At 45.1% G+C, this 27,322-nt stretch overlaps 1 protein-coding gene across 3 annotated transcripts in view; it reads right to left on the bottom strand.

The window, feature by feature from the left end:
- Window positions 1-27,322, bottom strand: part of EMID1 (EMI domain containing 1) — a 451,838-nt gene that overhangs the window by 170,193 nt on the left and 254,323 nt on the right. For all 3 annotated transcript variants that reach the window (XM_086951002.1, XM_086951000.1, XM_086951001.1), the window contains exons 5-6: window positions 12,939-13,000; window positions 12,202-12,349 (exon numbers count right to left, since the gene is read on the bottom strand). In XM_086951002.1, the coding sequence (XP_086807128.1) occupies window positions 12,202-12,349; window positions 12,939-13,000 (210 nt within the window). The remainder of the gene's footprint in view (window positions 1-12,201; window positions 12,350-12,938; window positions 13,001-27,322) is intronic.

Genomic DNA, 27,322 nt, shown 5'->3' with positions numbered 1-27,322 from the left:
CCTATTTTTGGAGAAGACTTTCATTGTCTCTGCTGCATGGGGTCACTTTGGCTTATGTCGAAATCAATTGGAACTATAAGGGGGTTTGGGGGCAGTGACAAGCGCAGCCAATCCCCCGGGCTATTTCATGGGAGGGAGTAGGTCGGGACAGGGTATAGGCTAGGGATAGCGGGTGAAGAGTCAGCCTCTCAACAAGTCCTTCACCTTGTTGTGATAGGGAACGTTGCTTGACCCACACACCCACCCTGCATGTTCTAAGAGTAAGAGCGGATGCTTTTAGTCCAGTTTGACACGGTTTGTGTGCAGTATGTTGAGGTAGTTTGGGAGGATGGAGAGTCAGATGAGGACGTATCCACCACTCAAGGGTCTTTGTGGGGCTTTGGAACAGAATAAGGAGGCTGCATTGGAGGATGTTTGGTAAGGTAAGTGGGAGAGAAACTGGGGAATGCAAGGAAGACGGTGAATGACAAATGAAAGAATGAGGGTGGGGTATGGAGACTTGAGGGTGTGATTGGTTGGTACACTTTGAGGATTTTGATGTACTGAAGAAATTGACATTATGTTAAAGTTGTGTTGAAGTTAACAATATTACTGCAAAACCTGTCCTAATAAAGTGGCCTTTTACGCTTCATCATGGGATGTTGTGTGATTATTTCACGATATTCAGTTGTCCTGTATCTAGGCATCATTTCTCACTCGGAAGTCAGAAGGCAAAGATATTTCTCATCTGTATGAAAAGGTGTGAATACTCCAAGTAAATTACACAAACATCTTCCATGTGCCCCGTGAACACCCCACTCCATCACCCCTCTTCCTTTTAAACCCCTACCTTTTCCCGCCACGATCTATCTCTTCATGTTCCTACTTCAGCCCAATAGGTCTCCGTCATGAGGGCTGTCACCTTGTTGGCTCACGTTTTAACATTCTGCAAAAGTCTGGCATTGATACAGAAAATCACCTGTATTCATTTTGAACACGGTCTTTCTGTCTTTGTTTAATTATCAGTCATAGATCAATACGGGAGCCCTAGAACACATTTTAAAGTACTTTCTTCTCATGTTTACTGTTTAAAGTATGTACTGATGATGAGAAACAATTCTGGCTTTAAGCGACCTTCCTAATATTTGCAGCAGCGAGGACCTTAAAATACTGGTCATGTTTAGGAAAGTAGGATCTGATTTTATGGTTACCCCCACTTTTTGCTTGATGTAATGCTAATCAAGACCCCAGTCTCTGCTTTCTCCCCTAAATTGGTAAGGTAAGTACTTAGGCACATCCCAGATTGGACACTGGTGTACACTTATCAGTCCCTAGTATATGGTACTAAGGTACCTAGGGCATAGGTACACCAGGGGTCCCCCATGGGCTGAAGCATGTCTTATGCCACCCATGGTTGACCACTTAATTTGTAACTACAGGCCTGCCATTTCACTCTGTGTAAGCTGGTGCTAGCAATACTTATGAAAGATATAGGTTTCCCTTTATTCAAGGTCACTGCACTAAAAACCTATAAGTCACCCCTAAAGCAGGCCTTTCAATCCTGAAGGCAGGGTGCTCGGTTCTAAGTGTGAGGGTGCTCCTGCATGAGCACGACACCCCTACAGCCTACGGATTCCACTCTCTCGGGTTGTGAGACAGCCATATAACATATGGAGGGACAACATGTCATTACGCGATGACCATTTTGAAACTGGTTGGTATCAAACATGTTGGAATCATACCAGACACCGTAAATGGTGTCAGGGATATGATTCCATGCACTTTAAAGCTCCTCCGGGAGGCCCTCAGCGCTCCCGGTAACAGTCTTCTAGACCCGGACAGCCCAATATGGCTGCTGCCGACCAGAGACATGAGTCTGCCCTTCTGCTGCTGAGCCAAGCTCGAGCAGGGGAAGGTAGAACAATAGGTATCCTGCCACAGGGAGGTGTGACCACCTCCCAGACAGGGGTTAGTGTATTGGGGCCAGGTGGGAGTGCTTGCTGGTGCCATTCAGTCTGGGGCATACTTGGTGACCTCCTTGCATAGTCCAGTTCAAACCAGCTCAGGGAGCAGTTGGCTTCCGCTCTGGCGAGAGACTGGACAAAGGACAAGGGAGTGTCCTCCCTACTGTCCGACCCCTCCGCTGGGAGGGAACCCTGAATCGTCCCAACCCAATTCTTTGGGTACTTAAGGACTTACATGAGGGTGGGTCCCTAGATTCATCATGGGACAAGATTCATTTCAAGACACCACTTCTTCAACCATCTGGGCACTCTGGACTTCACTCTAGGCATCAAGGCTGCAACTGGGAAGACTTGTGCTGCTCCTGATCGCGTCGCCCTGCTGGTCTGCTGCAACATCTGTGCCTGTGAACCACACATGAACCTTCCAAGGTCTTTGGGCATCCAAGATACCTGAAGGAATAGGACTCTCCCTTGAAGTGAAGGAGTCACTTCCCTGCATCTGCAGGCACCACAACTAAGCTGACTGGTCTACTGATCCTGAGCTTCCACAGACTCCGAAAGACTCAGCAACACAGGTGGTGGTTCTTCACATCCCTTGAGGCCTGCCCTGTTATCTCACCAACTTTGAGGCCAGTATACCTTGTCGGAGCCGCAGGAACCAAACTCCTGTGCACTGTGTCGACTTGCAGTTGCAAAGGCTTGTTGGCTTCCTTCCATCAAGATCTTTGGGCTCCAAGTAGCCCCAGCCTCAAGCATCTCCATTGACTAAGATCTTCGTCCTCACCATATCACTTCTACTGTGGGCCTGCATCTTTGGTGAGCTGCTTGAGGTCCTCTTGCGACCACATGGCCTCTGGCCTGTGGGTCCTCTTGAGAGTCATCTTTGAATTCTTTTAGGGCTCCCCTGATTGGTTGAGCCTGCCCTGACTCCCCTGCTTGTAGTGAGTCCCCTGGACCTTGCTGGTCCCGTCACTGCACTTTCTTTGATTTTCACGTTGTTTGCAATTGCCAAGGCTTGTTGATGCTCCCGAAAGAAGACGACCCTTCAACTCTCGACATCCGATGTGCAACAGTTTGTGAATGGCTCCTGGTCTCTCATAGCATTGCCTGGTCCTAACAGCTGCAGCTCCAAGGTCACGTCATCTCTCCTGCAGCACTCGACGTCAGTGGGCATCAGTCTCCGTGCCTCCTGGTCACTCCTGAGTGGCATAGACTCTGTCCACTCTGCTTGCAGGTACCTCTCAACTTGAATCCATCTTTGGGTTCCACCAGACACTTTCACCTTCCCCAGCAGCGGCATCTTCCTGAAGTCCTCCATGGGGTTCGACAGCAGATTCCAACGCCACTTCACACCTATGCACCCGGCTACCCTGGTGTAGGTATCCTGGTTCCTTGGGTATGCACGGGTGTTTTGGTTCTCGAACCTTCTATCTTCCACAGGATTTCTTCAGGGTCCAATGGGAAGGGTCCTTCTTCTTTCAAATCCAACCACCACTTACCCATTGACTTACATTTATCCCAGTGTTGTGTTCAAACCCTGCACACGGCCTCTGTGGGGCCCCTAGTTACTTACCTTGGCTGGTTCCTTGGGTCCCCGGCACTTCTACGTCTTCTGGGTATAGTCTTGACTCGAGTTGTGGTTTAAATTCCACTATTTTAGTATATGGTTTGATCTCATTCTGGTAGCCACCTTGTTTCTATTGAAAAGTAGTAAAGGTATTGTGTATATCTAGGAGATATCTGTATGTGTTAGTGAGTGTCTTATAATAAATACTTTTTTTTATATATACACTGTGTGATTCTTTTTCACTTAATGTATATCTATAAGATTATGTTCTGCTGAAACAAGCTGCTTTACACTCCTTCTGGACTAAGCCTGAAGGCTGCTCTCCAAAGCTACCACTTAGAGAGCTTTCCAAGGTTGTCTAAGACCACTGAAATCTCCATAAGGGTTGTCAGGATTGGTGCAAGGTGCCCAGTTACATAAGTGTACACATATACCAAGCCAGCTTCTCACATCATGCCAGTGAAAATCCAGCCAGGAGTCAACCCTAATCACTGCCTCTCTCACAGCCCAAGTATCATTTTTCCTGAACTCATCTAATAATTATCATAACCACATTACCATTCACCACCAGTTCTGGCCTCTAAAAATCCCATTAAGACCATTACGTTTTGTACCCCTCCCATCCTCCACTTATATGACAACCTCCCTTTCCACAGATCACATTTTAAGTTCTTACCTCCAAAGTCCCTTCTACTAACTCAAGTATTTCAATGGAATGCTTATTCCCCAAATCAACCTCATTTCCCCCAATTTTTAGTTCCCCATCGACCGTCCCCAAGTATGCTCTCCTTCCGTCATCATGCACGCTAATTCCTATTGCAATTCCTTAACTAATAACAATGCAGCATTAATGACCCCCACTGAACACCAACCTTTCCTTTTCTTGCCAATATACCTAATCTCCCAACCCCTTTTTATTTAAAACCTGCACAGCACCAGATTCTAACCAATTGCAACACACTTATTTCGTCATTAAAATGATTGCCAATTGCTCCACCCCTGACCACCTCATTGTCCTTGCAGGGGTTGTGCATGAAGTTCACCTGTTTGGTCATTGCACAATGACCATGGCACATCCAGCGTGATATGCAGCCATGAGAGTTGTGGATATAGTGTTTATTTTGATGGGAGATGCCTACAGTGTTGTGCTGGGCACCAAAATTGCACACTATGCAATTGTTGCAGTAGTTTACTGATACTTTTCTGCGTGTCTATACTAATGAATCAACTTATTCACTCATCCTTATGTTCTTGTTCCTGGCTATCCCTTAAAAAACTTTTCATATTCTATTACTACTGGACTTGGGCAATTTATTTTTGTCTTGTTACAACACGTGAAAGCCCAAGAAATGTGACGAACCGCTTTTTTTTGTTGCTATTTACACATCTCTGAACTTTCATCATGGTTTCCAGGTTAGCCAACCAGCAAAGAAGCGAGATATGCCACAGAAATCTTCGAAAGTATGAGAAACCTTCAGATTCGAGTTGACAAAACAAATTTTAAAAAATGTGTCTTATCGATGTCACAAGCAGGATTTATCCATGGGTGGATTCTGCATATGCCACCAATGTGTTTGCCCCATCAATACTACATCAACGTTCTCCCTTTCCACGGCCACACCCATTTTCTGATGCAGAATCTGACATTAACGCTGCACATGTATGGTTAATATATGTATCAGTAAGTGGATGTAAATCAGAAACAGAAGATGTACACAGCAATAGTTTGCTGTTAGGCGGCAGACCCGAGAGCAGAGGACGGCCCGGGACCAGGGTTCGATTCCCGGCGCGGCAGGTTTCTGGACCAGGGTCAGCGGACTCGATAATTCTCTCGCCTCGGTGCCCACTCTGATCAGCGATCCCACTCGGCAACTCTGGGCATTAGCTTGCCTCATCTTCACTAACGGCCCCACCAGACCGCCGGGGATGCCTGGTCTCACCCTGGAGATACCCATTAAGGGACCAGCTCTCAGGGAAGCCAGGAAGGGTTTCGCAGCGGTCGAAGCGCCTTGGGACCCTACGGGTAAGTAGTGCGCTATATAAATGCCTATACATACATACACTAGCCAGAGCAATGGCAATTGCAAGTAGAGATTCTCAATAGGTCAGGATGAACAAGGTAGTTACCACTGATCAAGCTCTTGTTGGTGGGAACTCTATCTAACTGCAAACTCCTCACGTTGTGAATACCCCCAGGCACCAGACTGGGTCTAGAGCTTTTTCTTGGCAGTTATCTGGTGTGCTGGTAGGTGATTTTAAGTGGCTCTACATCTGGTTCATCCCTCCCTAGAAATAGCTTCAGCAGGCACATAGAACAACCACCTCTGTGTGACACTATCAGCTTCTTTCTGATATTTGCCTGCGCCGTGGGACGTGGAGCCCTCAATAATCAGACTGACAGCGTGCAGATCTCTAATTGGAACCTTTTCAATAATACAGAAAAAGAGTCCATCCACAGTACGGGGAAGAGGAAGGGCTGGTGAGGAATCTGTGGTTATATAGAGTTTCCACCAGAAAGAGCGTTACTGAAGGAAAGTAACGTGTTCTTCTGATGAATACTAACCACAAATTCCTCACCTTGTGAACTGAAACCAAAGCAGTCCCCCAGGTGGTGCCTGTGTGGAGTGACTCAGACCAAAATGTCCTATAAGACTGAACGAGCAAAGTGCCCCTCTTGTCTAACCTGTCTATCCAGACAGTAGTGCTTTGTGAACATGTGAACTGACACCCACATCGCAGTCTGACAGATGTCCAAGACAGGCACACTGCACACCAGGGCTATGGTAACAGACTTGGCTCTGGTAGAATGAACTTCGAGGCCTTCCTGAGGCTGTTTCTTTGCCAATTCATAGCAAATCTTACTGGACAGCAAAATCCATCTGGACATGGTTAGTTTCAGCGCTGCTTTTCCATTCTTTGTCACAGAGAACCCCACAAAAAGCTGATCATTCACTCAATGTTCGTTGCTGCCATCGATGTAGCAGCTCAGAGCTCTCTTTGGATCCAAGCGATGGAGGCTTTCTTCCTACTTTTCTTTGGATGCGTTGAGGCAAAGAATGCCTGCAGAGTGATAGACTGCCCAATGTAGAAAGGCATCTCCTCTTTTGGGAGAAACGATGCGTTAGTTCTTAGCGCTAGCTTGTTCGAAAATAAGGTAGGAAGCATTGCTGGATAGAGTGCTAGAAGTTTATGCAAGGAGCTGACGTGATCGCTAAGAGGAACATCGTCTTAAGGGTTAGTAACCTTAGAGGGTAACTGTGCATAGGCTCAACTGGGCTACACACTAATGTGAGAACCAAATTCAGATCCCACTAGGGTATCACAAAAAGGTTTTTGCAGAAAGATGTGGGTTAGCCTTTTTAGAAAATATATCACAACAGGTGATTTAAACAAAGATGACTGTTCAGTTAATCATAGAAAATCTAATAAGGAAGAAAAAGTAACCTTTAACAGTTGCCACAGCTACGCCTTGCTGGGCTAAAGAGAGGGAGAACATCACATAACTGGACTTGCAATGGTTCGATATGCTGCAAAGAACACAAAATAACAAACTTCTCCCAGTGTCCTACATAAATGATTTTGGTGGAGGGCCACATGCCTACCACAAAGACATTCACTACTTCGGTCAAAGTGCACTAAAATAAATATGGGAAGTGTGATCCCGAGTACAAGGAGGTTGGGGTCAGAACGTATGGGGGCAGCGTCAAAGGCATGGCTACAAAGAACATATATTCTGTCTCTATGATGTGGTCTTTCACCTACAGGTAACAGCATATAAAAGAACACAACTTAATTGAAGAAACAAATTATAGTTAAACTCATCAGAGGAAAATGTACTATTTCACATTACAAAACCTTTATTGGTTAATGTGATCATTATAGATGTCTGTGTGTGTGTGTAATCCAAGAGCTAGAGAATTAACCCCTAGATTCATCAAAGTCCCGTTTTGCGAGTCCTTAATAGCGATCATTAAGGAATCGCTATTAAGGACTTGCAAAACGGGATTCATGTAGGAATCGCTAAATAAATTGCGATTCCTACACATTCCTTATTTGCGATTAGCAAATTGCTAATCGCAAATAAGGAATAACTCCCCATTCATTCCTATGGGCCACGTTGTCCATATGTTTGCGACATGCCCTAAACTCGAAACCTTGAAATGCAGTGTTAAAGATTTCTTAGCGAGCATGCTCGGCATGGAAATTGATCTTAGTCCTCAATTGATTGTATTAGGGATAGGAGATTCTCTCTCTCTGAATTTAAATCATTCTTTTTTATTTATTGCCTTTACAGTCTTTAGGTTATGTCTAGAGACTTTCTGACTCGATCCTATTCCCCCAACTGGCCAACAGTGCTTAGAAAGTTTTCTAACTATATATAGATTTGAAAAAGCTGTCTACGCCAGAAAAGGTCGTGAATTGAAATCTAAAGGTTTTGCTATTTGGGCCCCCTTAATGAATTGGACTATTCTGAATGAATAACAGTGAATTTGTTGTTTGCTTATTACTCTGCTTTGTATTTCTTATTGTTTCTGTATAAAGTGAAGTAAGTATCTGACACTTAGACTATATGTATTTAGCCGGGGGTGGTAAGGGTGAGGGGAAGATGTGGGATATAAATTGGAAATCTTTTGCTGTTCTACTGGACCTGGATATAATTGTGAAAATATTATTAAAGATTTAAAAAAAAAAAAAAAAAAAGAAAGTAACAGGTGTAGGAACCTGTCACAATTCTGATGCCAGCACCCTCTTTATGACTCCCTTATCCTAGATAGCCTGGACTTCCTTCTACAGAATGGACAAGTGGTCCTCCGGATGTTTGGAGGAGTGGATAGAAAAGGTAGTGGAGCACCCATCTATCCAATGTGATGTTCTACCCCTAATGGAGGTAACAACATTTTGCTTCCTCCAACTGTGTGACAATGCACTGCTGAGGGCATACTAAAGGGGGTTTGAAGCAGCAGGAGGTGGAATGAGGGACTGAGTAGTGTATTATCCTTGAAGGCCTGTATGCTGACGGCTGAAACCCGACCTCTACCTTGGAAGGGTTGGGGGGATTGTTGTTGCAGAGGCAGGTATTGGCGTGGCCTCGAAATAGATGTTGTTGTTGGGGATACTGCTGCATGGATGCAGAAAGGCTGAGAGAGAGTGTTGTAGCTTTACTCTCTTTAAAGCGCTCCAGGGCAGAGTCTGCCTTATCTCTGAAGAAACTGGTGCCATTAAATGGCATGTCCATGAATGATGCTTCAACATCACTGAGGAAGCTCACGGGTCTGGTCCAGGCGTGGCATCTGAGGACCGTGCTGGTACCAACTGTCCTACCCAAACAGTCGCTAGTTATCAGACCCTACCTAATCAGGTACTTTGCTGTGTCTTGGCCTTCTTGTATGATTTGTTGCAGATTGGCTCGAGGTCATCAGGGACCATTGGCACGATGCGCTCACCATGTCCCACAATACGTGTGAGTAACCCCCCAGGGTTACTTGAGTTAACTGATCTAACGTTGAGGTAAGAGGAGGAGAACATCCTTTTCTCAAAGGCCTCCATGCATTTGGACTCCCTGTCTGGAGGTGTAGGAAGGAATTTGGGTTCAACCTGCTAGTCGAGGTCTGTACCAAGAGGCTCTCCGCTGTGTGGGATGCCGGAGAAGGAAATATTGGTTACCCAAAGCTATCCTTTATCTTTTAGCAATCTGCCGATTGTCAGGGGGGCAATACCCTGGTTTTGCCCAGGTGTCTAGTTGTGTGTCTGAGAGGGCATCAATAAAGGAGGGAGGGAGCGGCTGTGAGGAGATCTGCCATGGCTGCAGGACCTCTGTGAGGACATTTGTTTTGACCTAAACTAAAGAAAATTGGAGGCTGAGGACTTATGCCACCCTCCAGATCACCATTGTGAAAGAGGCTGATTCCTCAGAGGAAGGGCCAGGTGGAAACTAGGGGCTGGTTTGAGTACAGGCTGCTGAGTGAAAAGGACGGCGCACTGAAGGAGTTGATCGTCTTTTGGGGCTGCTGCCCTTTCCAGTTGACGCTGTCCCCCACCTGCTGATCTGACCCTGCCTTTAACCAACGCCCAGATCCTCTTTTCCCCAGTGTCTCCACAGGAGTGGGGCTCCCAAATTGGTCCAGGGGACCTACCAGGACGTGAACTGAGGAAGGCAGAACATTCCTAAAGGTGGTGAGTGCTGCCGCCTCCAGTGGGAGGTATAGCCGGGTTGATGTACCCCTTAGAGCCCCTGCTGTCATCCGGAGCATTAGTGGGACAGGACTGCCCCTCACGTTACCTCTGTGAACCCAGGGTTTTCCACATGCTGCAGGAGCCCACTTATAAGTACCACAGCCAGCCCTGGATCCCCCTGCGCTTTAATCGCGGATTGACACACCGCTACAACCCCGGGAGATTCTCTTGTGTGTGGGGCCTAATGTACCAGATACCGGCCTCCGCTTTTGAGGTGATTGCTGCTGGGAGGTTTTAGTCATCGCTGCGGCCCGGTCTGGGAGGGGAAGCCAGGCTGCGCTGAAGTGAAACTGAGTGAAGACTAGAAGAGACGCTGGGCGGAGTCGCCTAGAGACCGAGGCTCCAACCCAGCGCGTCACTCTCCCGTGTTAGAGCTTCCTCTTCCTGCTGCCGCCGAACAACGCTGCCTTGCCAACTCCGGCGCTGTGGACTTAGCGGGGACACTGAGTGAGGCGGAGTTATAGAAGGGATTCCTCCCCTTTCTCCCGTGTGGGGGTGCCAGCCTCCGTTCATCGACAACAGTCCTCAGGCGAGGAGTGGAGGACCTTGTACACGCTGGGCCAGAGGTGTGGAGGTCTTGTTAGCGGCACCAGCAGGATAACGGGGGTGTTCTTCCCCACACTGTTGGAAGTCCTCAAAGAGTGAAAATTAATCCTGCCTACCTGAGGCCTAGAAAGATATTGCCTGCTCAGGAAAGGGATTGGAGAGAACCTGCCAAATAGGGGAGGGGGAAATGTCTATATCTAAGTTCCCCCATTCCAGTGGTGATTCTGCATGGGCCTGATCTTTTAGTAACCCTATATCACTACTTCAGTTACCTGGGTTCTCTCCCCAAGTGAACTTATTTGATCTGATTTTCCAGAAAGGTACAAGGAACTGTTACTCTGAAATAATACCAATTCCTGTTACTTTGGAAATTTTATGCCGAGAAGAGGGTTAATAACTATTGTGTCATCTTCTTGAACTTTCATGTAGGTCAAGTAAATAGATGACTAAAAGACTTGATGGTAACCGTATTTAATCTTCTTCATTGAGAATATTTATGTATTTATCTATTTATGTAATTGATGATGCAAAATACCAGCCTAATTCATAACCAACGCTGTTAATCCCTCGCTTGGTTATAGTGTACTACAAATGGCACATTGGCAATGTTATTGAATTCTGCTTGATAATGCTCTGAACCAAATGTAAAGAAATTCTCTTTTCCTTACTTAATGCTTATACTTGAATTTTGCATTTCTCAAATTTTAACTGATGAAATGTGTTGACAATTTCAAACCTATCGAACACAAAAGATAAACATTTCTATTTTTCTACCAAGGTGTGGTGTCATTTTTTAAGTGGAGGTTCGCTGAGTTGCTGTATTGAGTGTGACGCAAGTACGACAAGTTGCCTTGGAGTTAGGCCTTCCCACTTTGTGCCAGGCCACCCTGGGTGGACCGGTGACCCCGGGTCCAACAACGTGTCCCCTTCACATGGGATAATTTTGTAAAAAAAAAATTCTGTCAGTAACAGAATTGAGGGAGCGAGCTTTGGATAGGCATCGAAGGCGCAGAAAGAAAGAAACTAGTGCCGATATGCAGAAGTTACAGTTATATGTGGACCCAACATCCTTTCTAGGGAGGGACGAACCCAACACAGAGCCGCTCAAAGCCACCTACTGGCGTATGAGGGAACTGCTGAAAAAAATCTCTGGATCCAGCCTGGTGCATGGGGGTATTCACAAGGTTCCTATGTTTTTCAAATCAGTCTTGGCAGAATAAGAGGAGTTATTTGGGGATGATTGACAAAGGCTAATAGATCACATAAAGGCTAAGATTCCTGCTCTCCCTCGCTATACTGCAGTTTCCAATAAAGTTAATGCAAGTTGCTCGGAGAAGCCTTTTTGTTTAGTCTAAATAATACAGTGATGAATGCAAGTTTGCCCCTATGGTCTGTGAAGACTCAGAACATACTAGCATACTCCAGCTATGAGTGGCTGCGACTGGTATGTTAACATTTCAGTATTTATACAGTGCTTAATTTGTTCAAAAAAATTAAGTGCCAGGGCCCTTTTCAGGAGGCCATTGCAGCCTACACTACACATTGCTCTTGCTAGCCAATGACAGTACTAAACCAGCTACTAACCATCACACTCCTCCAACAATTGTGACAGTTCAGACTATTCCAGGACCCCAAAGTTATAAGATTAGCAAGGGTGGCAGGTATCAGTCCTTTTTAATGCATATTCAATTAGTATTGAACTGTTGTTTGTGCTCACTGTAACTCAGGCAAACGACCCACCACGTGGCAGACTGTCATATGTGCCAATTAAGTGCCGGTGCTGAGCACCAGAAACCACCAGCTCAAGTTAAGCACTGTTTATACTGTTAATGTTCCTTCGGTCAACTCCAGCCCCAAACTGAATACCTATTGAACCCCAGAGGCCTGGAGCACGGCCCAAGCACTGCTTACCTTTCACTCCTTCAACACCTGGACTGCCGTGTGCAGCTGGAGACCCCCAAAGCTGGACGGAATCTGAGGGAACCGCACCCGCATTGGCCACCAGATGCCTGTGATTTTGTGCAGGGCTCACAGAGTCCACAACCGATATCAACGCCACCTGCAAGAGACGGGAAACACCAGGCGGAGAGGGTTGAAGGCACCTCCAGTTTTAAGAAAACTCCTTTGCATGCAATCAGCTTTTTCATTGAGATTGAAACCTTTATTCAGTATTGCCAAACTAGGTGGCCAGCATTCAGAGGCAGAGTACTACTGTCATTTTGGTAAATAACTGGTGCTACTATTATTCAGTATAAAGGGACTTACTTTTTCGACCTCTGAAGGATTGGAGGCTGAAAGTGCCTCGCCCTTGTGACCTTTCAATTATAGATGTCAGCGGCGAGCGTTAAGCTCAGGGAGCCAACCTTCTGGCTGAGAGTGAAATCCAGTCAGGTTTACAGGATATTCACATCAAAGAATATGTATAGGGCACATGTTCATATAATGAATTTTAAAAGCGATTCCTTAATTTATATTAAAGTCTCTCTAAAAACACGACGGGATTTTGCTATTCTGTAGGGCGTCTAGTGTACAACCTTTCAGACTGTGACCTCGGAATGACCTTGTACAAAATGAGAGACTGCTTACATGGGGCATATAGTTACTCCACGGCTTCCATCTATCCCACAGGTACCTTGGCTGACACTTACCTTGGTCTCCAGGGCTGTGAGGCGCTCCGACATCTCAACCACTCGGCTGCAGTTTAAACAACCTGGAAAATGAAACAGAAGCAAACAGATTCAAGTGTCTGAATAAGAGTTAAATACATACTGTTAAATAAACGCGGTCGTTTTAACTGTATTGTTCAAAGAAGCGAATCTGGGAGTCCGGGTGGCTACCCGGAAAATATACAGTCTGGGTGTGGAGAAACAACGTGACAGTAGCTAGAAGATAGTATAAAAACCAATAGAAAAATCAAACCACTAGCCAATTCTGTGTCTAAAAATTTCGACATTACCTCCTAAATGGGGAAAGTTGTGAAGGACAATGTGACAAAATCCAAGCAGACTGACCGTGTTGTGTTATTGATACTTGTACAGCGCTCGAATCACCTCCCAGATTCAGTTGATTGAAATTTACAGATTAAATAGCCATGTTTTCAAGAGTTTCTGAAATACGGCTAAATTAACATAGAAGCGTAGGTTTAGTGGCAGCTGATTCCAATGATGGGGGGCCAAGAATGAAAATGAGCGTCTCCTATGTCTGACCGTACAGATGCGCCGGGGCGTAATAACAATAGATCCCTGGATCTCAGGTTGCTGGTAGGAATGTATACTAGCAAACTATTTTGTAGGTAACGTGGCCCATATCCAAGGATAGATCTATGGACCAGACAGAGAAGCTTTCTTACAGGCAACCAAAGGAGAGATCTCAAAGTGGATTCAGAAGGAGAACAAGACGGTAGGTTGCAAACCAACTGCGCTGCTGTGTTCTATATCACTTGGAGCTTGGAGAAGAGCCCCTCATTCATTGCAACCATTAGAGAATTTCCATAATCCAGGTGGCTCACAATTAGTGCCTGAATAAGTGATCTGCAAGGGTAGCCACTGAAAGGCTTTTCTGAGCATGTGCATTAGGTCAAAACAGGTTTCCTGAGATAGAGCTCACATGTTCTTTCATGGACAGATTGTCAACGATTAGAACCTCTAAATGTGTACTACTTTTTTTGGACTGGGAGTGGTGGTGCCCAATTCCCTAGACCAGCAGTCGTTAGGCCAAAAGGAATGAGCTTTACCGAAAAGCAGTATTTCTGTCTTGCTGGTGTTCATTTGAAGATGGTTGGCGGACAACCCTGCAGCAATCTTAGTCATACATTCCCTGAACCTTAGTTTTTTGCAGATTCAAGGTTTGGCTTCATGGTGATGACAAGTTGGGTGTCATCTGCATACGAGATGACCCCAAAGCTGCATGATCTTATCACTGTGGCTAAGGGGGCCACATAAAGGTTGAAAAGAGTAGGGCTCAAGGGTGAGCCCTGTGGCACACCCTTGTCTGATATCATAGTTCTGGAATTAAACGAGTCCAACTGTATTGAATTTGTTTAATGGTCCATGAAACTTTTCAACCAGCCTAATACTTTGCCCCGATACCAATCTGCCTCAATCTTTGAACTAAGGTTGCATGGGAGATGGTATTGAATACTGCAGACAGGTCTAGTAGAACCAGCATAGCTGATTTCCAGTCAAGCAAAGCAAGTTTGATAGGGTTCAGGGCCTCCGCTAGTGCTGTTTCTGTACCATAAGACGTCTGGAATCCTCACTGGGAGGGGTCCATCAGAGAATGAGTTTCTAAAAAAGTAATACGTTGTTGGCTAACTAAAGTCTCCATAACCTTTCCAAAAAGGGGAGCACTGATATGGGTCTGGGGCTTGCCAACTCTTGAGGGTCAGATGTAATTAAAAAAAAAGTTGGTCAGACACAGTTGATATGAGTAATGTTGTATCACTGCAGCTGACATGCCCCACACGGCCCCTCACAAACATTCCAATGAGTGCTGGATTTGGAAAAAAGTACTTGGGAACCCATAAACTGGGGGTCAAGGTGTGGCAGAGGAAAGAGGGTAGAGTCACAAGGGGTGGAGCTTGAAAAGCAGAGTCTGACAATCAACGTATATATGTATTTAAAACAAATCTGTGGAAAACAAACTGGTAACAAGGACAAATGTGACTGTTAATCTGTTCTAGCTTATTTAATTTGTCAAAAAGAGGCTGCATTTTAAAATATGTCACTGAGTTAATACACCTGGTGCAGAGATGTACCTGGCAATTGTGAGGGGATTATAATAACAGTAAGATAATGCTGTTGGCTAATGCAGTTCTGGAAGATGTCTGTGTTTTGCTCAGTTAGTTTGACTCATTAACTACCATAGATGGTTAAGGTGCCTGTTGTGAAGCACATTGTGTAACATGCACTTAAAAGACTTGTATTTTATGTAGATAGGTAAGTGGGCTTTTATTTTTGACACAGAGATAATTTTGTTACTTCCAGTTCATAAGTTACAGCCCATATAATATAGCACAGTGATCTATTTACCGTCATTAAGAAGCTATATGCAAACTGTAAGCCATGGGTTTAAATCCTTATTGTTTTTTTTCCACAATCTGTGGTTATTCTAAGATTGCAAAGAAAGGTTCCTTTGGAAATTAATAAAGTCTTGTTAGTAAAGACATCACCAGTCACTGCATTACGTTTTATATACTGAATGGGCTACTCCAGACCGTTCACTCTTAACATATAATGCCTACAAGAATAGACAATATGTGATTCCTACACCTTATATCCCTCGTTGTCTTAACCCCTTGCATGCTGATGACGGCCCCCAGCCGTCATGCACTACCGTGCTCGTGTGCTGATGACGGCTGGGGGCCGTCATAAACCTGCCCACTCGCGGCCGCATGGAAGGGGTTAAATAACATTTCCTGTACATTGATTTACACACTTGTATGATTTATTGTGTTTATGTGTAATGTTAAGTGCTCCGACACCCTACACTGGGATGAGTAGCGCTATACAAACAATAAATAGAAAACATTGCAGGTGCCATTTAAATCATTATTTGTGCAATTACTCCTACACATGGATCCATTTGGCATTCCTGCAGTGCATGCACTTCTCTTACTTAGGGGGTTTTAACACAGTGAAAAACCTGCCTCCAAGTCATAGTTTCTCTCAAGTACTTGTGAGGTGATAAGCTGTGGGGCCTTTGTTTCCTTCCATGGCATTAGTGTCTCGGTGTAAGTCTCGAGATGTCTCCAAGCCAGGATGATACTTCAACAAAAGGAGGGCTGATGGCCCTTTAAATCAGGCCATATTTTGTTGGCCCATTTGAATGTTAAAATAAGAAAGTCCCTTATCCAACTGCAGGTTTCTGCACAGAACAGAATACAAACAAGGTACAGCAACTGCTCAATTGTGTCCTGCTTTTGGAAAATTACACCAGGTCAAATTCAGCATATTTCACTGGGTTGGCCGACACAGAAATAGCTACAGAGACCAGGGTAGGGCAGGATCCCCCTACTCTCCAATAACAGACCAGAAAGTATTGCATTACACAAGGTCAACCAGTTCTAATTAGATAGATTGACAAAGCTTACATGAGTAAAGCACAGAGTCAAATGACTCATATCCATTCTGTGATACACCACACAGACACAGTCATGCCTAAAGTGCTTGGGGACCCAAGTAAAACATTTCATGCAAAGCCCCACACAACTACCCTTTTCTAAGTTGAGAAAATATATGGGCCTGCCAGAGAAATAGAACATTTGGCAGCTCTGGTATGTCTAGCGGTGTAACTATATTAGCAATTCATCTTTAAAACACAGGGCAGGCTTGCTTCAAAATCCATAAATAAATGTTGCTGCATAAGCTCATCGGTGTGGTAGAGGTGGGTGAGCCAACAAATGACAGGGCGAGCCAAACCAGAACTGAGCCAGGTGTCTGGCTTGGCTCTAAAAGCCCTGAAAATATTGGGCATGTAAGTCATGTGACAAACGTCATGTTAAAATATGATGAAGGTGCTTCAAAATTTAAAAAAAGAAAAGTGTATTCTTTAACATGCATATACGTTTCGGTACTTCTGATTATATCACTGCATTCAGAAGTATTTTAAAAATGATAGTTTTTTAACTTTCATTTAGAAGCATTTATGCCCTCTGCCTCCTTCTAGACAATGCCATTAGTGAACTAAGGGGTATGTCAGCTGTCATGGGTACTTTATATATTGTGGAGAAGTGTGGCTCACTGGTTAGAGCAGGCAGACCCTGAAGCAGAGGTCAGACCCGGGACCAGGGTTCAATTCCTGACGCTGCAGGGTCTTGAGCTCAAATGTCCATGGACTCGATAATTCTCGCTTCGGTGCCTGACCTAATCATGGGTTCACACTCTGCAACTCTGGGCATTAAGCTTGCTTAATCTCCACAACGCCCCCCCCCCGCGGCGGGATGCCTGGCTTTCACCTTGGGGATGCCCTGTAGGGGCTATCTCACAGGGAAAAGCCAGGACGGGTTCCCAAGGCAAGCGCGGAGATACCCCTTCGGGTCGATTCAGGCGCTATATAAGAAACATAATAATAATAATAATAGGTGTTGTAGATTTTTAATCCAGACGGAGGAACCCTATAGTCTCAAGAGGTTTTGTTATCGTGCACATCCTGAAACACACGTATTTGAAGGCTCTCTCAAATGTGAAGGTGAAGGAAAAGGGGGTCTAGGTGAACACAAATATTTGCCAGTGATCACACAATTTTATCAGGTGGAGAAACCGAGATTTCTTGTTTTACACTGTACAATTCAGCCACTAGATGGGTATCTGTTTCTATGTTTTACATCAACGGTATGTAACCAAAGCTTTGTCTTTATTTCTTGGCGTATGTGATGACAGCCTGAGGGCCAGGCAGCAGCCACATGAAAGCGTGCTGATTTTGCACTTGCGTAGTCAAGAGGACCTCGAGCTGAGCCAGAAATCTGGCTCAAGCCTGGCTCGAGCTTTCAGTGGCTTGCTCCCCTCTACGGTGTGGTGAATCACGCCTCCATTGCAAAGTTCGAATTGGCTAAGAGCTCCATATTTATATTTAAAGTTTTTATATAGCGCTGGCTAGACCCGGAGGTATCAGAGCGCTTTACATGAGCATCAGATCATAGTTACAGGTTACATCGTTACAAAGGTTACACAGTTCTTAGAGCATGGCAACATAGTTACTTGTAAGGTAGAGATAAACAATAAGCACAAATACGTAAGGGGAAACAGCAGGCAAGGTGAGAGATTCAGGGGAGGGGGGAGGATTGCGTTCCCATACTTTTTAGTTTAACAAAAACAGTGCCCGTACATTTTGTCAAAAGACAACCACCAGTACAGTTAAATCAGACAATTGAGATGCCTTAGCTGAAATGGAAGGTAAATGTAAAAAAATATGTAAATTGATACTTGTATAGCGCACTACTCACCCGCAAGGGTCTCAAGGCGCTTGTACGAATGCCGCTGTGGAACCCATCCTGGCTTTCCCTGTGAGGCGTCCACTCCTGGGCACCCCAAGGTGGAGGCCAGGCATCCTTAGCGTTGTGGGGGCCGTGGTGGAGATTAAGCAGGCTATTGCCCAGAGTTGCAGGGTGGGACTCCATGATTGGAATAGGCACCGAGGCGAGAATTATCAGGTCTGTGGAATTTTGAGCCCAAGACCCGCCGAGGCGGGGAATTGAACCCTGGTCCCGGGCTAGACCTCTGCATCAGGGTCTGCCGCTCTAACCATTGAGCGGGGGTGGGGGGGGGGGGGGTCCTGTGCTGTGAGGCCAAGGGAGGGACAGAGAAGTAAACAAGAAACAAGGCTTCTTGACAGTTTGTTTTAAGACTGAACACAAAGTAAATGTGTGCAATTAGTTAATTCTTAATCCAAAGGTTGTTTGGAACACAGGATTCGCTTTAATTGATGGAGTCACTTGAAGTTTCAATATGACAAAATATGTAATCTTTTTGAGAAGTATTGTAAGGGTGCTACTAGCTGAGATGTAGAGTGTGTACTATTAATGGACACATACAAAATGTTTGCAGTAGATACAGTTCAATTGCATGTTACTAAAATCTATATTTTGAAAGCACTGGTTTATATTAAACCTAAATCTTTTTGCACATTTTGCAGCAGCCTATCTTATACTGTGTGTAATGCAAGTTTAAAATAATGACTTACATATTCATATGGGACCACGTAGCACTAAAAATACACAAGTCGCTATTCTCCACTACACCAACAGGGATTACATTATGTGGCTTCCTGGTTACACTCACAGACATCAGCAATGATCACATTAACCAACAGCGGTTTGAAAGGATGTAATAGTGCATTTCTAACTGATTTGTTTAACTTGCATGTGGTTTTCATTTAGGCTGGTTACATTATTTTCTATGCAGTTACCGGAAAGTGAAAGCCCACCAAAGTAGTCACTGGATACGTTGTTCTTTTAAGCCACGCCTTTGACCCCACCCACAAATTCATTGACCCCACCCCAAGTGCACTGAGGATCACATTTCCCATGATTTTTTTCAAAGCACTTCGACCGCTGCTCCTTTGCCCCCCCCCCCCCCCCATCAAATGACCCGCACGGATAAAACAATAACATCATATCAACCTCATGCACATTTGCCTACAGATTACTATTGATCGCCTCCCCCTTCTTAACGCACAGCAGGGAAAACCCACAAAACCAATGCAGCCAAACTCTATACTGGGCATTGTTTGTCCACAGAGAGATGGATGGATGAGCCTGCATCGACAAACCCACATGCGCATACACAAATGTCTGCAAGGAAAAGTGATCAGGGATGAAGTAACTGGCAGACATGACCTAACCAAGAACGGCATAACACAACAACCTCAGCCAGACTGTTTCTGAATGTTTGACTTCACAAGTACTTTGATGACACTGCCTAAAACACAGCACATGGAGAACTTGGCGAGGCTAGAGGTTGACTCAACTAGTTCTGCTCTCCAAATTTTTCATAAAAAAACACTTTCAAATACCAATCACACAAAGCACCACTAGCGCAAAGTAAACAAGAATAGATACTTCGTCAGAGCAGCTTTACCTAAAATAATGCAAACTAATTGCAAGTTCTACACATTGCATTGATCAATACCGGTGAGAGAGATTCTACAAGTCAGCTCTCAACAGCACTCCATTCCCCACCCTCCTCCTGTTGTTAAACTCTCTATTGCAATTCTATCTTGAACAGCAACAACATGGAGACAGACTGCAGACTCTTAATGGACCAGGAGACTGTTGAAAACATATTTCTCCTTTGGGCTGAAAATTAATCTAGTAAGAGCTGTGTGAGTCTTTCTCCGCCATCTGACAGAGTAGGAGGGTAGCTTTCATCTCCTATTCCAAACAGTAAGCTATCCACCCATTGGTGGACTTAACAAGAGTCTACCAAAGGTGTCCTTGAGGAGGCTGTAAATGAATGGCCTCATTACACCTTTCTGCACAAAAACAATCTCTATTAGCGTTTTGCTCCTTCTATGTGTGCTGTAGGTTGCAGCACACATAGAAAGAGCAAAAAAAAGGTGTATATAAAAGTACTTCTCCTCATTGCACCACTCCTACGCTTCCCCTGTGGAGGCCTAGCATCCTGACACATTCACAGGTTTACGACAGTTTGTAAATCTGGGATTGCGTCAGGTTCCATGAATGCTGCGTGCAAACCCCCACAGGAACACCCATGGAACACCCTTTTCACACAGAGTAATGCGTTAAAGGGGCTCATATTTACAAAGCCATAAAAAGTCATTAGGGTGGCTTTGCGTGGCCTTGTAAATATTGGCAGGCACACTGCGCCATGACGGGGTGTCTAAAAAAGTGACGCACTGGCAGCACAATGGGCTTGTAAGTGAGGCCGTACGCCTCCTGCCTATGTTGTAGAAGATGCAACTTATTCTCAAGCTTTGTCACGACAAGGCATCCTATTTTGGTTCGCAATAAATTAAATAATTATTTTAATTGTCAGAATAGTGAAGACAAAACTATTAAACTCCCCAAATATTGAGACCAAAATACAAATTATTGGTACATTGTGAAAGGTAGGTATTTATATAGTGAAGTGTAGATTCACTATTCTTAAAACAACTACGTACTAACTTTTGACCATGTGAATGAATTTGCATGAGACCTGGTAATTTACTTTATCAGCTTCGTTTTAGTATACCACGTTTTGTGAAGACCTGCCCACGGGGGGAGGGAGAGGGTTAAGGGTGGAGTAGGGGCTGGTGAAATAACAAGTGATTTCCTCTACTTCCTATTTTGCATAATTTATGCTTCATCCTTAGTCTTAAAGATATATATTCACAGAAAAACCATACGTTTCAGGGGTGTTATAGTTCGCTGGCCATTTTACTCATACAAAACCATAGAAATTCCTCTGTTATAGTTAGTTCTGCTAACTATAACTCGCACGCCCGCAATGCACTGCTGATGATGTCACATATTGCATCATTCATGACATGGTCAGTGACATCACTGATGACATCATCCAGTGAATGTGGTTTAGTTTGAAATTTAAATATGTATTATATATATACCAATCTGTATTGAAGATTGAGTGAATATATTACTGTCTGGATGGAGGATTTAGTAGCTGTTTCACTGTCTGTTTAAGTGAGTAATTAAAAGTGTCTCACTTAATACATGGATTAGTAACTAAACTATGTGAATGTGTGCATCACTGTCTCTGTTGTTGTATAACATATTGCATCAGTTGGTCACTAACTACATGAGTGTGTATATTATGGATTAGTTTGGTGAGCATTTGTATGGGACACTGGGTTTGTGTGTGGTTGGATGGGGTGTGTGTAACTCTATGCATAGATGTGTGAATGGTTGATTGACTAGGTGTATAGGTTTAAGAGTGCTTGTGGAAACAGTTTTTTGGGTGACTGAGTGTATTTATTTGTGTGTTGGTGAGCAAATATAGGTTTTAATTGTACATCTTCAACAAAGTAAAAAAATAAAAGGCAGTGTAGTGTATGTGAGAGTTGGGGTATATAAATAAGTATATGTAAGAGTCAGTGATTGTGAGAGTAGCTATATGAATGAGTGTATAATTGTAATAGTGTTTTTTAAACATATTAACAATGAGTTACTATTTGTTTGAATAAATGAGGTGTTGTTGAATAATTGTGTAAGTGAGTAAATGTAAGTGTGATTCATTTTGTTCATGAGTGAGTAGGATGACTGCATAACCGACTAAGATGACTGCTGATGTGTCAATGTCTATATATGTATATAAGTGCATTTTGATAGTGTTCTATTAATTAGTGACGGCATGTATAAATGATTCTGTTGTTGAATGGGTAGTTGTGTGTGTAGACTTAGGAATCAGTGAGTGGGTATGTAGTAACTGATATTGGTGTGTCAATGGTTTCAAATATGATACTCTGTATTTTTCAGTGAGTGATGAAAGGTTACACTAGTGCATGGGTACTCACAAACTTTATCTCGGGGGCCAAATTTACAGTGTGGTTTGTGGCCGAGGGCCGCACCGGTGGGTAAGGGGGGCCGGGCTAGAGCAAAAAAAAAACTGTGACCATGAGGTTGAACACAGGCCCCTGCAGCGGACGCCTTCGCCCACTGAGCCACCAGACCTGGCATATTCTTTTTTCCTTCTCTCTCTCTCCATCTGTCTGCCCTCTGTCTGTCTGTCAACCTATGTCTCCCTCCCTCTCTCTGTATCTCCCTCCCTCTGTCTATCTCCCTCCCTCCCTTTGTCTCTCTCCCTCTGTCTATCTCCCTCTCTCTGTCTCCCCCCTCTGTCTCCCTCCCTCTGTCTCCCTCCCTCTGTCTCCCTCCCTCTGTCTCCACCCTGTGTCTCCATCTCCCTCCCTCTGTCTCCCCCTGTGTCTCCATCTCCCTCTCTCTGTCTCCCTCCCTCTCTCTATCTCCCTCTCTCTGTCTCCCTCCCACTGTCTGTCTCCCTCTCTCTCCGTCTCCCTCCCTCTCTCTATCTCCCTCTCTCTGTCTCCCTCCCAATTGTCTGTCTCCGTCTCCCTCCCTCTGTCTGTCTCTGTCTCCCTCCCTCTGTCTCTCCCTCCCTCTGTCTCTCCCTCCCTCTGTCTCCCTCCCTCTGTCTCCCTCCCTCTGTCTCCCTTTCTCTGTCTCCCTCCCTCTCTGTCTGTCTCTCTCCCTCCCTCTGTCTCCCTCCCTCCCTCTGTCTCTCTCTCCCTCCCTTTCTGTCTCCGTCTCTCTCCGTCTCCCTCTCTCTATCTCCCTCTCTCTGTCTCCCTCCCAACTGTCTGTCTACGTCTCCCTCCCTCTGTCTGTCTCTGTCTCCCTCTGTCTCCCTCCCTCACTCTGTCTCCCTCCTTCAGTATGCACTTCGTATCCTGGGGTCTGCAGGGTGTACACTGCCTCCTGTGCAGTGTACCATTCGATGAGTCCCCTGATCTGAGCATTCATTGTGTGCTCGGACCTCTGAAGCATAGGTTGCATAGCACGTGCCGCAAACACTGTTCATGGTGCTGTGCCATTACTGTGAGGCAGTCTTGTTATGAATCCCACACTGCGGCATGTGTTTCATTCTCTGGACCTTGGATTCTGAATGTGCCTCTGTGTGTAATGGTCTTCGTGTGTTGTCATCTGTACATCTGGCGGCACAGTATGTGTTGGCTGTCCCTTGTTCTCAGTCTGTGCTGTGTGCAATGCAATTGTGCTGCATATTGTTCACTGAATATGTACTCTGTGCTATACATTGCATGTTGTGTACTCAGCATACCTATGGATTTTCTCTATTTGCCACATAATCAAACATGTTGCATAATTTACAGGTTTCAACATAAGTTGAACATTGACAACGTCTATATGCCTGGCCTTGGCGAATTGACTAATTTTATTTGCAAACGTATCTAGTGTGTTGCCGACAAACTCTGCTCTATGGGGGTCGGGCGATTCCCTTACCCTTCTGTCTCCCTCCCTGCTGTCTTCTGTCACCTCACCCGAGCGTGGGTCAGCCTGGGCTGAGACAGCTTCCAGGCACACACAGCCGCACCCGAGTACTTCACAGGTCTTTAAAAAGACCAGTTACATGTTAAAGAGGCCTTGTTCTATTTCAACTCTTCTTAGGCCCCTGCAGCTACACTGTGACTATTGCTGGAATCGTCCTGGAATCGCCCGACCCCCTTAAAGCAGAGTTTCTCGGCAACCGGCGGTTTTTGCTGACACTCAAAAAAAAAAATACACAGGTAAAATGCAGCAAGGTCCGCGGGCCGCCAAGGAAGGCTTGCTGGGCCGCCACCGGCCCGCGGGCCGTACTATGAGTACCCCTGCACTAGTGTATGATGAGGTGTATCAGATTGTCACATGGATGATGTCATAAGTGATGTCATTTGAGATGTCATCAGTGATGTCACTGACCATGTCATGAATGATGCAATATGTGACATCATCAGCAGTGCATTGCGGGCGCGCGAGTCATAGTTAGCAGAACTAACTATAACAGAGGAATTTCTATGGTTTTGTACGAGTGAAATGGCCAGCTAACTATAACACCCCTGAAAACTATGGTTTTTTTCAGTGAATTTCTAAGGTTTTTTAAATGCTAATTTCTAATTATAACGTCTCTGAAACCTATGTTTTTTTCAGTGAATTTCAAAGCTTTTTTAAATGCTAATTTCTAACTATAACGTCTCTGAAACCTATGGTTTTTTTCAGTGAATTTCAAAGCTTTTTTAAATGCTAATTTTTAAGTGTGATAGTAGTTATACCTATTTTTTGTACTGATTTTCTACAGTTTTTAACTGTTTCTTTATAAATATTTTATTCATTAAATAACATTATATATTTTTCTGAAAATTGCAAAAAAAAATAAAAAATTCAAACTGAAATATTGATAAATGTTTTGTTTTCATTTTTTATTTTAATATATTTATATTATTTTTTCTTCTTTTTTTAAAAAAAAATCCCAATTTTTTTCGGAGTCGCGCATTCAAAGCGTACACATCACGGTGAGTGCGCGGATTCTAGCCGCCATTTTAGAAAAGTCGTGAAGGATCCGCGCACGGTGTGCGACGGCTGGGTGTTTTTCAGTTACATCATATACATTTAATATTATGTGATGTGTGCGATTGGTATGTGACCAGTCCACGACTCCTGCTCCCACGCATTCGTGACACATGCGCATTGCGGTACGAGATGCTTGCGTGGTGACGGGTCCCGCGTGACGTCATATACGTGCTGGGGCGCGCTGGGTGCGCGACTCCCGCAAAAAAAATGTATGTTCCAAAATGATATGTATGTGTCTTTAATATACAAATTAGGGCAAGAGATTATCTAAGATATTCATAAAAATAATATATTTGTACTTATAATAAATATGATTTTTTAATATATTTTCGCGAAGTCGGGTGCGTGCATCGTGAGCGCAGAGAACCAGGTCAGCAGAGGTGCTGTAAAGCCAGAGAAACCAGGTCAGCATAGTCATTGTAGAGCCAGAGAACCAGGTCAGCAGAGCTGCTCTAGAGCCTAAGAAGCAGGCCAGCAGAGCTCTCTAGAACCAGAGACCCAGGTCAGCTGAGCTGCTCTAGAGCCAGAGACCCAGGTCAGCAGAGCTGCTCTAAAGGCTGAGAACCAGGTCAGCAGAGCTGATGTAGAGCCAGAGAAACCAGGTCAGCAGAGCTGCTTTAGAGGGAGAGAACCAGGTCAGCAGAACTGCTTTAGAGCCAGAGAACCAGGTCAACAGAGCTGCTCTGGAGCCAGAGAACCAGGTTAGCAGAGCTGCTTTAGATTCATATAACCAAGTCAGCAGAGCTACTCTAGAGGCAGAGAACCAGGTCAGCAGAACTGCTTTAGAGCCAGAGAACCAGGTCAGCAGAGTTGCTTTAGAGCCGTAGAACCAGGTCAGCAGAGCTGCTTTAGAGCCAGAGAACCAGGTCAGCAGAGCTGTTGTAGAGCCAGAGAACCAGGCCAGAAGAGCTGCTCTAGAGCCAGAGAAACCAGGTCAGCAGAGCTGCTTTAGAAGGAGAGAACCAGGTCAGCAGAGCTGCTTTAGAGCTAGAGAACCAGGTCAGCAGAGCTGCTTTAGAAGGAGAGAACCAGGTCAGCAGAGCTGCTTTAGAGCCATAGAACCATGTCAGCAGAGCTGCTCTAGAGGTAGAGAACCGGGTCAGCAGAGCTGATTTAGAGGGAGAGAACCAGGTCAGCAGAGCTGCTTTAGAGACAGAGAAACCAAGTCAGTAGAGTTGCTTTAGAGCGAGAAAACCAGGTCAGCAGAGGTGCTTTAGAGTCAGCGAACGGGGTCAGCAGAGCTGCTCTAGAGCCAGAGAACCAGATCAGCAGAGCTGCTTTAGAGCCAGAGAACCATGTCAGCAGAGCTGCTTTAGAGCCAGAGAATCAGGTCAGCAGAGCTGCTCTATCTGACACTGACTGACTGACACTAACTGACTGACTTACACTGACACTGATACTGATTGACTGACATGCAAATGTAAATGTGGGTGTACTTGTAAAGCGCTCTGCGACTCCATGGAGTATCCTGGCGCTGAAGACCGCTGGGGAACCCGTCCTGATTTTCCCTGTGAAATGGTCCCTTTCTGGGTATCTCCAAGGTGAAACCAGGCATCCCCGGCGTCTGTGGGGGGCCGTTGTAGAGATGAGGCAAGCTTAATGCCCAGAGTTGCAGAGTGTGTTCCCTGGTTAGAGTAGGCACCAAGGCGAGAATTATCGAGTCCGTTTTGACCCTGGTCCACGACCCTGCCGCGTCGGGAATTGAACCCTGGTCCCGGGCCGTTCTCTGCTTACGGGTCTGCCGCCTCTAACCAGTGAGCCACACCACTCGACATTGACTGACACTGACTGACACTCACTGACTCACACTGACTTACACTGACTGACTGACACTGACTGACTGACACTGACTGACTTACTGACACTGACTGACACTGACTGACCGACACTGACTAACGCTGACTGACTGACCCTGACTGACACTGACTGACTGACACTGACTGACTGACACTGACTGACTGACACTGACTGACACTGACTGACTGACACTGACTGACACTGAGTGACTGACACTGACTAACACTGACATGACTGACACTGACTGACTGACACTGACAGACACTGATTGATTGACACGGACTAACACTGACTGACTGACACCGACTGACTGACACTGACAGACACTGACTGATTGACACGGACTGACTGACACTGACTGACTGACACTGACTGACTGACACTGACTGACACTGACTGACTGACACTGACTGGCTGACACTGACTGACACTGACTGACTGACTCTGACTGACTGACACTGACTGACTGACACTGACTAACACTGACATGACTGACACTGACTGACTGACACTGACAGACACTGACTGCTTTAGAGCCAGAGAACCAGATCAGCAGAGCTGCTTTAGAGCCAGAGAACCATGTCAGCAGAGATGCTTTAGATCCAGAGAATCAGGTCAGCAGAGCTGCTCTATCTGACACTTACTGACTGACTGACACTGACTGACTGACATTGACTGGCTTACACTGACACTGAC

This window comes from Lissotriton vulgaris, unplaced genomic scaffold (genome assembly GCF_964263255.1).
Source record: "Lissotriton vulgaris unplaced genomic scaffold, aLisVul1.2 SCAFFOLD_852, whole genome shotgun sequence".
Taxonomy (NCBI): Eukaryota; Metazoa; Chordata; class Amphibia; order Caudata; family Salamandridae; genus Lissotriton; species Lissotriton vulgaris.
This window is presented reverse-complemented; position numbering and strand designations above follow the sequence as displayed.